General features: G+C 46.2%; 1 protein-coding gene across 3 annotated transcripts in view; it reads right to left on the bottom strand.

The window, feature by feature from the left end:
* Window positions 1-13,390, bottom strand: part of LOC135532219 (gamma-secretase-activating protein-like) — a 47,322-nt gene that overhangs the window by 19,429 nt on the left and 14,503 nt on the right. For all 3 annotated transcript variants that reach the window (XM_064959815.1, XM_064959813.1, XM_064959814.1), the window contains exons 21-23: window positions 8,744-8,802; window positions 8,280-8,311; window positions 3,787-3,848 (exon numbers count right to left, since the gene is read on the bottom strand). In XM_064959815.1, coding sequence (XP_064815887.1) covers window positions 3,787-3,848; window positions 8,280-8,311; window positions 8,744-8,802 — 153 coding nt within the window. The remainder of the gene's footprint in view (window positions 1-3,786; window positions 3,849-8,279; window positions 8,312-8,743; window positions 8,803-13,390) is intronic.

Here is a 13,390-nt window from a genome sequence, read left to right as displayed (position 1 = left end):
TGGTTGATGCTGAGAGGACCACAGCTAGACTACCCTAGTGTTTTACAACTGGGGATAGGTAGAATAGTTACCCTGCTGGTTGATGCTGAGGGGACCACAGCTAGACTACCCTAGTGTTTTACAACTGGGGATAGGTAGAATAGTTACCCTGCTGGTTGATGCTGAGAGGACCACAGCTAGACTACCCTAGTGTTTTACAACTGGGGATAGGTAGACTAGTTACCCTGCTGGTTGATGCTGAGAGGACCACAGCTAGACTACCCTAGTGTTTTACAACTGGGGATAGGTAGAATAGTTACCCTGCTGGTTGATGCTGAGAGGACCACAGCTAGACTACCCTAGTGTTTTACAACTGGGGATAGGTAGAATAGTTACCCTGCTGGTTGATGCTGAGGGGACCACAGCTAGACTACCCTAGTGTTTTACAACTGGGGATAGGTAGAATAGTTACCCTGCTGGTTGATGCTGAGAGGACCACAGCTAGACTACCCTAGTGTTTTACAATTGGGGATAGGTAGAATAGTTACCCTGCTGGTTGATGCTGAGAGGACCACAGCTAGACTACCCTAGTGTTTTACAACTGGGGATAGGTAGAATAGTTACCCTGCTGGTTGATGCTGAGAGGGCCACAGCTAGACTACCCTAGTGTTTAACAACTGGGGATAGGTAGAATAGTTACCCTGCTGGTTGATGCTGAGGGGACCACAGCTAGACTACCCTAGTGTTTTACAACTGGGGATAGGTAGAATAGAACCTGCTGGTTGATGCTGAGAGGTCCACAGCTAGACTACCCTAGTGTTTTACAACTGGGGATAGGTAGAATAGTTACCCTGCTGGTTGATGCTGAGAGGACCACAGCTAGACTACCCTAGTGTTTAACAACTGGGGATAGGTAGAATAGAACCTGCTGGTTGATGCTGAGAGGACCACAGCTAGACTACCCTAGTGTTTAACAACTGGGGATAGGTAGAATAGTTACCCTGCTGGTTGATGCTGAGAGGACCACAGCTAGACTACCCTAGTGTTTTAAAACTGGGGATAGGTAGAATAGTTACCCTGCTGGTTGATGCTGAGAGGACCACAGCTAGACTACCCTAGTGTTTTAAAACTGGGGATAGGTAGAATAGTTACCCTGCTGGTTGATGCTGAGAGGACCACAGCTAGACTACCCTAGTGTTTAACAACTGGGGATAGGTAGAATAGTTACCCTGCTGGTTGATGCTGAGAGGACCACAGCTAGACTACCCTAGTGTTTTACAATTGGGGATAGGTAGAATAGTTACCCTGCTGGTTGATGCTGAGAGGACCACAGCTAGACTACCCTAGTGTTTTACAACTGGGGATAGGTAGAATAGTTACCCTGCTGGTTGATGCTGAGAGGGCCACAGCTAGACTACCCTAGTGTTTAACAACTGGGGATAGGTAGAATAGTTACCCTGCTGGTTGATGCTGAGGGGACCACAGCTAGACTACCCTAGTGTTTTACAACTGGGGATAGGTAGAATAGAACCTGCTGGTTGATGCTGAGAGGTCCACAGCTAGACTACCCTAGTGTTTTACAACTGGGGATAGGTAGAATAGTTACCCTGCTGGTTGATGCTGAGAGGACCACAGCTAGACTACCCTAGTGTTTAACAACTGGGGATAGGTAGAATAGAACCTGCTGGTTGATGCTGAGAGGACCACAGCTAGACTACCCTAGTGTTTAACAACTGGGGATAGGTAGAATAGTTACCCTGCTGGTTGATGCTGAGAGGACCACAGCTAGACTACCCTAGTGTTTTACAACTGGGGATAGGTAGAATAGTTACCCTGCTGGTTGATGCTGAGAGGACCACAGCTAGACTACCCTAGTGTTTTAAAACTGGGGATAGGTAGAATAGTTACCCTGCTGGTTGATGCTGAGAGGACCACAGCTAGACTACCCTAGTGTTTAACAACTGGGGATAGGTAGAATAGTTACCCTGCTGGTTGATGCTGAGAGGACCACAGCTAGACTACCCTAGTGTTTAACAACTGGGGATAGGTAGACTAGTTACCCTGCTGGTTGATGCTGAGAGGACCACAGCTAGACTACCCTAGTGTTTTACAACTGGGGATAGGTAGAATAGTTACCCTGCTGGTTGATGCTGAGAGGTTACCCTGCCACAGCTAGACTACCCTAGTGTTTAACAACTGGGGATAGGTAGAATAGTTACCCTGCTGGTTGATGCTGAGAGGACCACAGCTAGACTACCCTAGTGTTTTACAACTGGGGATAGGTAGAATAGTTACCCTGCTGGTTGATGCTGAGAGGACCACAGCTAGACTACCCTAGTGTTTAACAACTGGGGATAGGTAGAATAGTTACCCTGCTGGTTGATGCTGAGAGGACCACAGCTAGACTACCCTAGTGTTTAACAACTGGGGATAGGTAGAATAGTTACCCTGCTGGTTGATGCTGAGAGGACCACAGCTAGACTACCCTAGTGTTTTACAACTGGGGATAGGTAGAATAGTTACCCTGCTGGTTGATGCTGAGAGGACCACAGCTAGACTACCCTAGTGTTTTACAACTGGGGATAGGTAGAATAGTTACCCTGCTGGTTGATGCTGAGAGGACCACAGCTAGACTACCCTAGTGTTTTACAACTGGGGATAGGTAGAATAGTTACCCTGCTGGTTGATGCTGAGAGGACCACAGCTAGACTACCCTAGTGTTTTACAACTGGGGATAGGTAGAATAGTTACCCTGCTGGTTGATGCTGAGAGGACCACAGCTAGACTACCCTAGTGTTTAACAACTGGGGATAGGTAGAATAGTTACCCTGCTGGTTGATGCTGAGAGGACCACAGCTAGACTACCCTAGTGTTTTACAACTGGGGATAGGTAGACTAGTTACCCTGCTGGTTGATGCTGAGAGGGCCACAGCTAGACTACCCTAGTGTTTTACAACTGGGGATAGGTAGACTAGTTACCCTGCTGGTTGATGCTGAGAGGGCCACAGCTAGACTACCCTAGTGTTTTACAACTGGGGATAGGTAGAATAGTTACCCTGCTGGTTGATGCTGAGAGGACCACAGCTAGACTACCCTAGTGTTTTACAACTGGGGATAGGTAGAATAGTTACCCTGCTGGTTGATGCTGAGAGGACCACAGCTAGACTACCCTAGTGTTTTACAACTGGGGATAGGTAAAATAGTTACCCTGCTGGTTGATGCTGAGAGGACCACAGCTAGACTACCCTAGTGTTTTACAACTGGGGATAGGTAGAATAGTTACCCTGCTGGTTGATGCTGAGGGGACCACAGCTAGACTACCCTAGTGTTTTACAACTGGGGATAGGTAGAATAGTTACCCTGCTGGTTGATGCTGAGAGGACCACAGCTAGACTACCCTAGTGTTTAACAACTGGGGATAGGTAGAATAGAACCTGCTGAAACACTAACGTCACTTACACCTCAGGGACAGCAATTTCAGGATGGAAATAGTTGCTGCTGCAAGGCTAAAAGCTCCTGGGAATAGACTGCAATGTCAGGATCAAAAAGGGACAACTATTTTTATCATGCGTGTTGTGTGTTGTCAGCTAACTGCTTGCCCTGATGAACCTTGGTCTTGGTAAGCTGGACAAGCCTGCATTCCAACCCAGCACGAAAACAGTGCTGACACTGATCTAAGATCAGTTTAACATTTCCCCTCTAATGGTTAAGATTAGGATCTGGGGAGGGTAAACTGATCCTAGAGCTGTCTGTGCCCGAGGGCACCTTCCACCCAGAGTATCATGGCTGCTGTATCTTGTGACTCACCAGGCCTATGAGCGCCCTCTGCTGGCTATCCTCCTCCTGGAACAACAGAACCACTTTCTGATCTGCAGAGGAACACCATAACACAGTGGATTTAGACTTTTCATTACATGTCAAAGAGTTGGACATAAGGCAAAACAGTCATGAGTCAGGACGAGGAAGAGGATTGCCTAATGATTTAAGAGAGATGAGTAAGTAGGGTTGCACATTTTGGGGAATATTCAGAGGTGGAAACTTTCCGTGGGAATTGACATGAATATATGGGAATTAACGGAAATATATGGGAATTAATATTAATACCATTTAAATGTAGATGTTTTTTGCATTGGATATATTTACCATTTCATATGGAGACAGAAACATAAACCTTTTCCCTCATCATATGTAGACATAATTCAAATGATTAAATCCTTCCAATAGAAATGCAAAAAAATATTTAGTACGAATTGAACTTGAATTAAACGAGTTGACTCTTCAAATGGGATGATTTCACTGAACAACAGAAAGGGAATATTGAATGATCCCCAATGATCCATCACATCTTCCAAAAATGTTTTCAACATAAATCTATAAAATTATAGTCTAGAAACTAAAGCTTTGGTTGTCTTCCTCTCAGGCTTCCATGTCTTCTCCCTGGACCTCCTTAATGTCCACATCTTGAACATCAGACTCTGAGGCCTCATCTTCACTGTCACTTTCCAACCCTGTTGAGGATGGCTTGTTGTCAGGCTCAAAAGCCTCATATTTGCCCGGATGGCCACCAATTTTTTGGGGGGGGTGTGATTTGGAGTATGATGGAGGCAACAGGGAAAAGAGCCTCAGATCCACTAAGTCCCTTCCATCAGGTGGCTGATGAGATATGTTGGCATGACTACCATATTGCATCTCCATCCCAAAGCCCTTGCCTGGAAGTGTACTTCGCCAGACTGCCAAGAACCTTGCCCTCATCCAGGCCAAGGTGGCGAGACACGGTAGTGATGACACCATAGGCCTTGTTGATCTCTGCACCAGACAGGATGCTCTTACCAGCATACTTGGGGTCCAACATGTACACTGCGGGGTGTTTGGGCTTCAGGCAGAAGACTAAATGCTTTTTGATGTATTTCAGAACTGCAGTTTCCTCTGCTTGGAGCAACAGTGAAGTGGGCAGGGCAGTATGGATTTATTCTCTTACATCTGCAAGCAGAGTCTGAACATCAGACAGGATGACATTGTCTCCCTCAATGGCTACTGCTATAGGTTTCAGGCTGCTTACCACTCTCTCCCAAAATACATCATCCAGGAGGATCCTCTTGATGGGGCTGTCCATATTGGCAGACTGTGATATGGCCATTCCTTGGAGAGACTCCTTCCCCTCCAGGAGACTGTCAAACATGATGACGGCACCACCCCAACGGGTGTTGCTGGGCAGCTTCAATGTGGTTCTCTTATTCTTCTCACATACCTTCTGTGGTCCAAGGTCATTGATGACGGCCTTCAGCTCATCTGCAATGTAGAGACCTGTGTGTCTGTTGTCCCGTGTGTCTGTGCTCTTGTAGAATACTGGTTGAGGGGTGGAGATGATGTCGTTAATTATTCCTTGCCCACGAACATTTGACCACCCATTAAGAGATGATTGCAATACAGTCTGCTTTCTCTATGATTTGTTTGACCTTCACATGAACTCTGTTGAACTCTGCATCCAGCAAATTACAGAGGGACATCTCCATGGTCTTCATTACAGAGGGACATCTCCATGGTCTTTTCACTACAGAGGGACATCTCCATGGTCTTTTCACTACAGAGGGACATCTCCATGGTCTTCATTACAGAGGGACATCTCCATGGTCTTCATTACAGAGGGACATCTCCATGGTCTTCATTACAGAGGGACATCTCCATGGTCTTCATTACAGAGGGACATCTCCATGGTCTTCATTACAGAGGGACATATCCATGGTCTTCACTACAGAGGGACATCTCCATGGTCTTCATTACAGAGGGACATCTCCATGGTCTTCATTACAGAGGGACATCTCCATGGTCTTTTCACTACAGAGGGACATCTCCATGGTCTTTTCATTAGAGGGACATATCCATGGTCTTCATTACAGAGGGACATCTCCATGGTCTTTTCATTAGAGGGACATATCCATGGTCTTTTCACTACAGAGGGACATCTCCATGGTCTTTTCATTACAGAGGGACATCTCCATGGTCTTTTCATTACAGAGGGACATATCCATGGTCTTCATTACAGAGGGACATCTCCATGGTCTTTTCATTACAGAGGGACATCTCCATGGTCTTTTCATTACAGAGGGACATCTCCATGGTCTTTTCATTACAGAGGGACATCTCCATGGTCTTCATTACAGAGGGACATCTCCATGGTCTTCATTACAGAGGGACATCTCCATGGTCTTTTCATTACAGAGGGACATCTCCATGGTCTTCATTACAGAGGGACATCTCCAAGGTCTTCATTACAGAGGGACATCTCCATGGTCTTCATTACAGAGGGACATCTCCATGGTCTTTTCACTACAGAGGGACATCTCCATGGTCTTCATTACAGAGGGACATCTCCATGGTCTTTTCACTACAGAGGGACATCTCCATGGTCTTTTCATTACAGAGGGACATCTCCATGGTCTTCATTACAGAGGGACATCTCCATGGTCTTTTCATTACAGAGGGACATCTCCATGGTCTTTTCATTACAGAGGGACATCTCCATGGTCTTCATTACAGAGGGACATCTCCATGGTCTTTTCACTACAGAAGGACATCTCCATGGTCTTCATTACAGAGGGACATCTCCATGGTCTTTTCACTACAGAGGGACATCTCCATGGTCTTTTCATTACAGAGGGACATCTCCATGGTCTTCATTACAGAGGGACATCTCCATGGTCTTCATTACAGAGGGACATCTCCATGGTCTTCATTACAGAGGGACATCTCCATGGTCTTTTCACTACAGAGGGACATCTCCATGGTCTTCATTACAGAGGGACATCTCCATGGTCTTCATTACAGAGGGACATCTCCATGGATAAACTGAAACAATACAGTAAGAGAAGATGACAAGGACAATGAAGGGGGGAGAGGAAAAAGTCAACTTGCAGAGGGTAGTTTCTGTGAGTCTGGATATTGGTGTGGAGAATGATGAATGGTGGTCGGTATGGGAGAGAGTATGTACGGTTGAGAGACAGACAGAGAGACAGAGAGAGTGAGACAGAGCAAGAGCGAGAGAGCAGTGTGTGTGACAGAGAGTGAGGTTGTGTATTGTCTGTGCGTGGCCCATGTGAGGCTGTGTATTGTCTGTGCGTGGCCCATGTGAGGTTGTGTATTGTCTGTGCGTGGCCCATGGGAGGTTGAGGTAGAGCGATGTTCAATCTCGTGGTTGAGCCACATTTTCACTGGGGTCAGGAAGCAGTGAAGGAGAGGAGAAAAAAGACAGGGAGAAAGAAGGAAAGCAAGCGAGAGAGACGCCCTTCTCCTCCCATTCTTATATAACCATGTGGCATTCTTCCCCTCTTTTCCCTCTCTCTCCCTGAATGAGAAATCATCAACAACTGTGGGCTCCGAGAGCGATGTTCTCCAGTGGACTCAAGTATGTGACCCTGAAACTCAAGTTGGGGGATTTCATTAACTGAAGCAGAAGACATTTCCTGTCTGTAGTCAAGGGTGAATGAGCTCACGTTAACTGACCTGCCAGCATCTTAATATACCACTGTTATTCTAGGTATAATAATCACAATAACAGCTTCATATCCAAAGGACCAATATCAAGGTCTAGAGAGGCAAGGTTTCTCACAATCCTAGAGACAAGGTTTCTCACAATCCTAGAGACAAGGTTTCTCACAATCCTAGAGACAAGGTTTCTCACAATCCTAGAGACAAGGTTTCTCACAATCCTAGAGACAAGGTTTCTCACAATCCTAGAGACAAGGTTTCTCACAATCCTAGAGACAAGGTTTCTCACAATCCTAGAGACAAGGTTTCTCACATTCCTAGAGACAAGGTTTCTCACAATCCTAGAGACAAGGTTTCTCACATTCCTAGAGACAAGGTTTCTCACATTCCTAGAGACAAGGTTTCTCACATTCCTAGAGACAAGGTTTCTCACATTCCTAGAGACAAGGTTTCTCACATTCCTAGAGACAAGGTTTCTCACATTCCTAGAGACAAGGTTTCTCACAATCCTAGAGACAAGGTTTCTCACATTCCTAGAGACAAGGTTTCTCACATTCCTAGAGACAAGGTTTCTCACATTCCTAGAGACAAGGTTTCTCACATTCCTAGAGACAAGGTTTCTCACATTCCTAGAGACAAGGTTTCTCACATTCCTAGAGACAAGGTTTCTCACAATCCTAGAGACAAGGTTTCTCACATTCCTAGAGACAAGGTTTCTCACATTCCTAGAGACAAGGTTTCTCACATTCCTAGAGATAAGGTTTCTTACAATCCTTCTATAAATTGATAGTGGCTTTTAGAATGTGACATCTTACCAAGATTCCAGCTGTCCACCTTCGACAGAACTCTGAAAATAACAGAGGAAATATCAGATGATATGACTTACTTGACTTTTAAGTGGAAACTGTGTCTGTGTGTACACAGTATCTCTACGCGTCTGTGTGTACACAGTATCTCTACGCGTCTGTGTGTACACAGTATCTCTACGTGTCTGTGTGTATACAGTATCTCTACGTGTCTGTGTGTTTGAGTGTTAATATCTATCAGTGTTATTGATCCCTGTGTTAATATCTATCAGTGTTATTGATCCCTGTGTTAATATCTATCAGTGTTATTGATCCCTGTGTTAATATCTATCAGTGTTATTGATCCCTGTGAGTTTGTCTCTCTGTGCTTTCAATAGTCAAGTTCCCCCTGTACCCCACCAACACACTTCCTCCAACACACACAACATTCTGCAACACATAAGAGACCCTTCGCTCTTCGGTTCTCCACCTACTGTTTAGTGTTCTCCTCAATGTGACGTAGATAGTTAGAAGCCTTCTTGTTCTTTGACTTCTGAAACAGACAGAGGGAGGAACATGTTCTCTGACTTCTGGAACAGACAGAGGGAGGAACATGTTCTCTAACTTCTGGAACAGACAAAGGGAGGAACATGTTCTCTAACTTCTGGAACAGACAGAGGGAGGAACATGTTCTCTAACTTCTGGAACAGACAGAGGGAGGAACGTGTTCTCTAACTTCTGGAACAGACAGAGGGAGGAACATGTTCTCTAACTTCTGGAACAGACAGAGGGAGGAACATGTTCTCTAACTTCTGGAACAGACAGAGGGAGGAACATGTTCTCTAACTTCTGGAACAGACAGAGGGAGGAACATGTTCTCTGACTTCTGGAACAGACAGAGGGAGGAACATGTTCTCTGACCTCTGGAACAGACAGAGGGAGGAACGTGTTCTCTAACTTCTGGAACAGACAGAGGGAGGAATGTGTTCTCTGACTTCTGGAACAGACAGAGGAAGGAACGTGTTCTCTGACTTCTGGAACAGACAGAGGGAGGAACATGTTCTCTGACTTCTGGAACAGACAGAGGGAGGAACATGTTCTCTGACTTCTGGAACAGACAGAGGGAGGAACATGTTCTCTGACTTCTGGAACAGACAGAGTGAAGAACGTGTTCTCTAACTTCTGGAACAGACAGAGTGAAGAACGTGTTCTCTAACTTCTGGAACAGACAGAGTGAAGAACGTGTTCTCTAACTTCTGGAACAGAGAGGGAGGAACATGTTCTCTAACTTCTGGAACAGACAGAGGGAGGAACATGTTCTCTGACTTCTGGAACAGACAGAGGGAGGAACATGTTCTCTAACTTCTGGAACAGACAGAGGGAGGAACGTGTTCTCTAACTTCTGGAACAGACAGAGTGAGGAACGTGTTCTCTAACTTCTGGAACAGACAGAGTGAAGAACGTGTTCTCTAACTTCTGGAACAGACAGAGTGAAGAACGTGTTCTCTAACTTCTGGAACAGACAGAGTGAAGAACGTGTTCTGACTTCTGGAACAGACAGAGGGAGGAACATGTTCTCTGCCTTCTGGAACAGACAGAGTGAAGAACGTGTTCTAACTTCTGGAACAGACAGAGGGAGGAACATGTTCTCTAACTTCTGGAACAGACAGAGGGAGGAACATGTTCTCTAACTTCTGGAACAGACAGAGGGAGGAACATGTTCTCTGACTTCTGGAACAGACAGAGGGAGGAACATGTTCTCTAACTTCTGGAACAGACAGAGGGAGGAACGTGTTCTCTGACTTCTGGAACAGACAGAGGGAGGAACGTGTTCTCTGACTTCTGGAACAGACAGAGGGAGGAACGTGTTCTCTGACTTCTGGAACAGACAGAGGGAGGAACATGTACTCTAACTTCTGGAACAGACAGAGGGAGGAACATGTTCTCTGACCTCTGGAACAGACAGAGTGAAGAAAGTGTTCTCTAACTTCCTCTTATGAAGGTATACTGTACTACATGTTACATGTCCATGTTAGTCATTTAGCACATACAAGAGCAATTAGGGTTCATTGCCTTGCTCAAGAGAACATCAACAGATTCGTCTCAGGGATTTGAGCCAGCGACCTTTCGGTTACTGACCCAACGCTCTTAAACGCTAGGCTACCTGTTGAAGTGGTTCTATAAGAGAATATGTCAGGAATTGGAAGTGATGAATGTTTTCATACTGTCCTATTGCTGGCTGCAGTGTAAAGCTTGGGATCAGAGAGAGAGACCATGGTTCCATACTGTCCTACTGCTAGCTGCAGTGTAAAGCGTAAGATCAGAGAGAGAGACCATGGTTCCATACTGTCCTACTGCTAGCTGCAGTGTAAAGCGTAGGATCAGAGAGAGAGACCATGGTTCCATACTGTCCTACTGCTAGCTGCAGTGTAAAGCTTAGGATCAGAGAGAGACCATGGTTCCATACTGTCCTACTGCTAGCTGCAGTGTAAAGCTTGGGATCAGAGAGAGACCATGGTTCCATACTGTCCTACTGCTAGCTGCAGTGTAAAGCTTGGGATCAGAGAGAGACCATGGTTCCATACTGTCCTACTGCTAGCTGCAGTGTAAAGCGTAGGATCAGAGAGAGAGACCATGGTTCCATACTGTCCTACTGCTAGCTGCAGTGTAAAGCTTAGGATCAGAGAGAGACCATGGTTCCATACTGTCCTACTGCTAGCTGCAGTGTAAAGCTTGGGATCAGAGAGAGACCATGGTTCCATACTGTCCTACTGCTAGCTGCAGTGTAAAGCTTGGGATCAGAGAGAGACCATGGTTCCATACTGTCCTACTGCTAGCTGCAGTGTAAAGCGTAAGATCAGAGAGAGAGACCATGGTTCCATACTGTCCTACTGCTAGCTGCAGTGTAAAGCGTAGGATCAGAGAGAGAGACCATGGTTCCATACTGTCCTACTGCTAGCTGCAGTGTAAAGCTTAGGATCAGAGAGAGACCATGGTTCCATACTGTCCTACTGCTAGCTGCAGTGTAAAGCTTGGGATCAGAGAGAGACCATGGTTCCATACTGTCCTACTGCTAGCTGCAGTGTAAAGCTTGGGATCAGAGAGAGACCATGGTTCCATACTGTCCTACTGCTAGCTGCAGTGTAAAGCGTAAGATCAGAGAGAGAGACCATGGTTCCATACTGTCCTACTGCTAGCTGCAGTGTAAAGCTTAGGATCAGAGAGAGAGACCATGGTTCCATACTGTCCTACTGCTAGCTGCAGTGTAAAGCTTGGGATCAGAGAGAGAGACCATGGTTCCATACTGTCCTACTGCTAGCTGCAGTGTAAAGCGTAAGATCAGAGAGAGAGACCATGGTTCCATACTGTCCTACTGCTAGCTGCAGTGTAAAGCTTAGGATCAGAGAGAGAGACCATGGTTCCATACTGTCCTACTGCTAGCTGCAGTGTAAAGCTTGGGATCAGAGAGAGAGACCATGGTTCCATACTGTCCTACTGCTAGCTGCAGTGTAAAGCTTAGGATCAGAGAGAGAGACCATGGTTCCATACTGTCCTGCTGCAGTGTAAAGCTTAGGATCAGAGAGAGAGACCATGGTTCCATACTGTCCTACTGCACTGTAAAGCTTGGGATCAGAGAGAGAGAGAGACCATGGTTCCATACTGTCCTGGAGCAGTGTAAAGCTTGGGATCAGAGAGAGAGAGAGACCATGGTTCCATACTGTCCTGCTGCAGTGTAAAGCTTGGGATCAGAGAGAGAGACCATGGTTCCATACTGTCCTACTGCTAGCTGCAGTGTAAAGCTTGGGATCAGAGAGAGACCATGGTTCCATACTGTCCTACTGCTAGCTGCAGTGTAAAGCTTGGGATCAGAGAGAGAGACCATGGTTCCATACTGTCCTACTGCTAGCTGCAGTGTAAAGCTTGGGATCAGAGAAAGAGACCATGTTTCCATACTGTCCTACTGCTAGCTGCAGTGTAAAGCTTGGGATCAGAGAGAGAGACCATGTTTCCATACTGTCCTACTGCTAGCTGCAGTGTAAAGCTTGGGATCAGAGAGAGAGACCATGTTTCCATACTGTCCTACTGCTAGCTGCAGTGTAAAGCTTGGGATCAGAGAGAGAGACCATGGTTCCATACTGTCCTACTGCTAGCTGCAGTGTAAAGCTTGGGATCAGAGAGAGAGACCATGGTTCCATACTGTCCTACTGCTAGCTGCAGTGTAAAGCTTGGGATCAGAGAGAGAGACCATGGTTCCATACTGTCCTACTGCTAGCTGCAGTGTAAAGCTTGGGATCAGAGAGAGACCATGGTTCCATACTGTCCTACTGCTAGCTGCAGTGTAAAGCTTGGGATCAGAGAGAGACCATGGTTCCATACTGTCCTGCTGCAGTGTAAAGCTTGGGATCAGAGAGAGAGACCATGGTTCCATACTGTCCTACTGCTAGCTGCAGTGTAAAGCTTGGGATCAGAGAGAGACCATGGTTCCATACTGTCCTACTGCTAGCTGCAGTGTAAAGCTTGGGATCAGAGAGAGACCATGGTTCCATACTGTCCTGCTGCAGTGTAAAGCTTGGGATCAGAGAGAGAGACCATGGTTCCATACTGTCCTACTGCTAGCTGCAGTGTAAAGCTTGGGATCAGAGAGAGAGACCATGGTTCCATACTGTCCTACGGCTAGCTGCAGTGTAAAGCTTAGGATCAGAGAAAGAGACCATGGTTCCATACTGTCCTGCTGCAGTGTAAAGCTTGGGATCAGAGAGAGAGAGACCATGGTTCCATACTGTCCTGCTGCAGTGTAAAGCTTGGGATCAGAGAGAGAGAGACCATGGTTCCATACTGTCCTACTGCTAGCTGCAGTGTAAAGCGTAGGATCAGAGAGAGAGACCATGGTTCCATACTGTCCTACGGCTAGCTGCAGTGTAAAGCTTAGGATCAGAGAAAGAGACCATGGTTCCATACTGTCCTACTGCTAGCTGCAGTGTAAAGCTTTGGATCAGAGAAAGAGACCATGGTTCCATACTGTCCTACTGCTAGCTGCAGTGTAAAGCGTAGGATCAGAGAGAGACCATGGTTCCATACTGTCCTACTGCTAGCTGCAGTGTAAAGCTTGGGATCAGAGAGAGAGACCATGGTTCCATACT

The sequence above is a fragment of the Oncorhynchus masou genome, unplaced genomic scaffold (genome assembly GCF_036934945.1).
Source record: "Oncorhynchus masou masou isolate Uvic2021 unplaced genomic scaffold, UVic_Omas_1.1 unplaced_scaffold_1770, whole genome shotgun sequence".
Classification (NCBI taxonomy): domain Eukaryota; kingdom Metazoa; phylum Chordata; class Actinopteri; order Salmoniformes; family Salmonidae; genus Oncorhynchus; species Oncorhynchus masou.
Note: the sequence above shows the minus strand (reverse complement) of the source record. Positions and strands in the feature narration are given on the sequence as shown.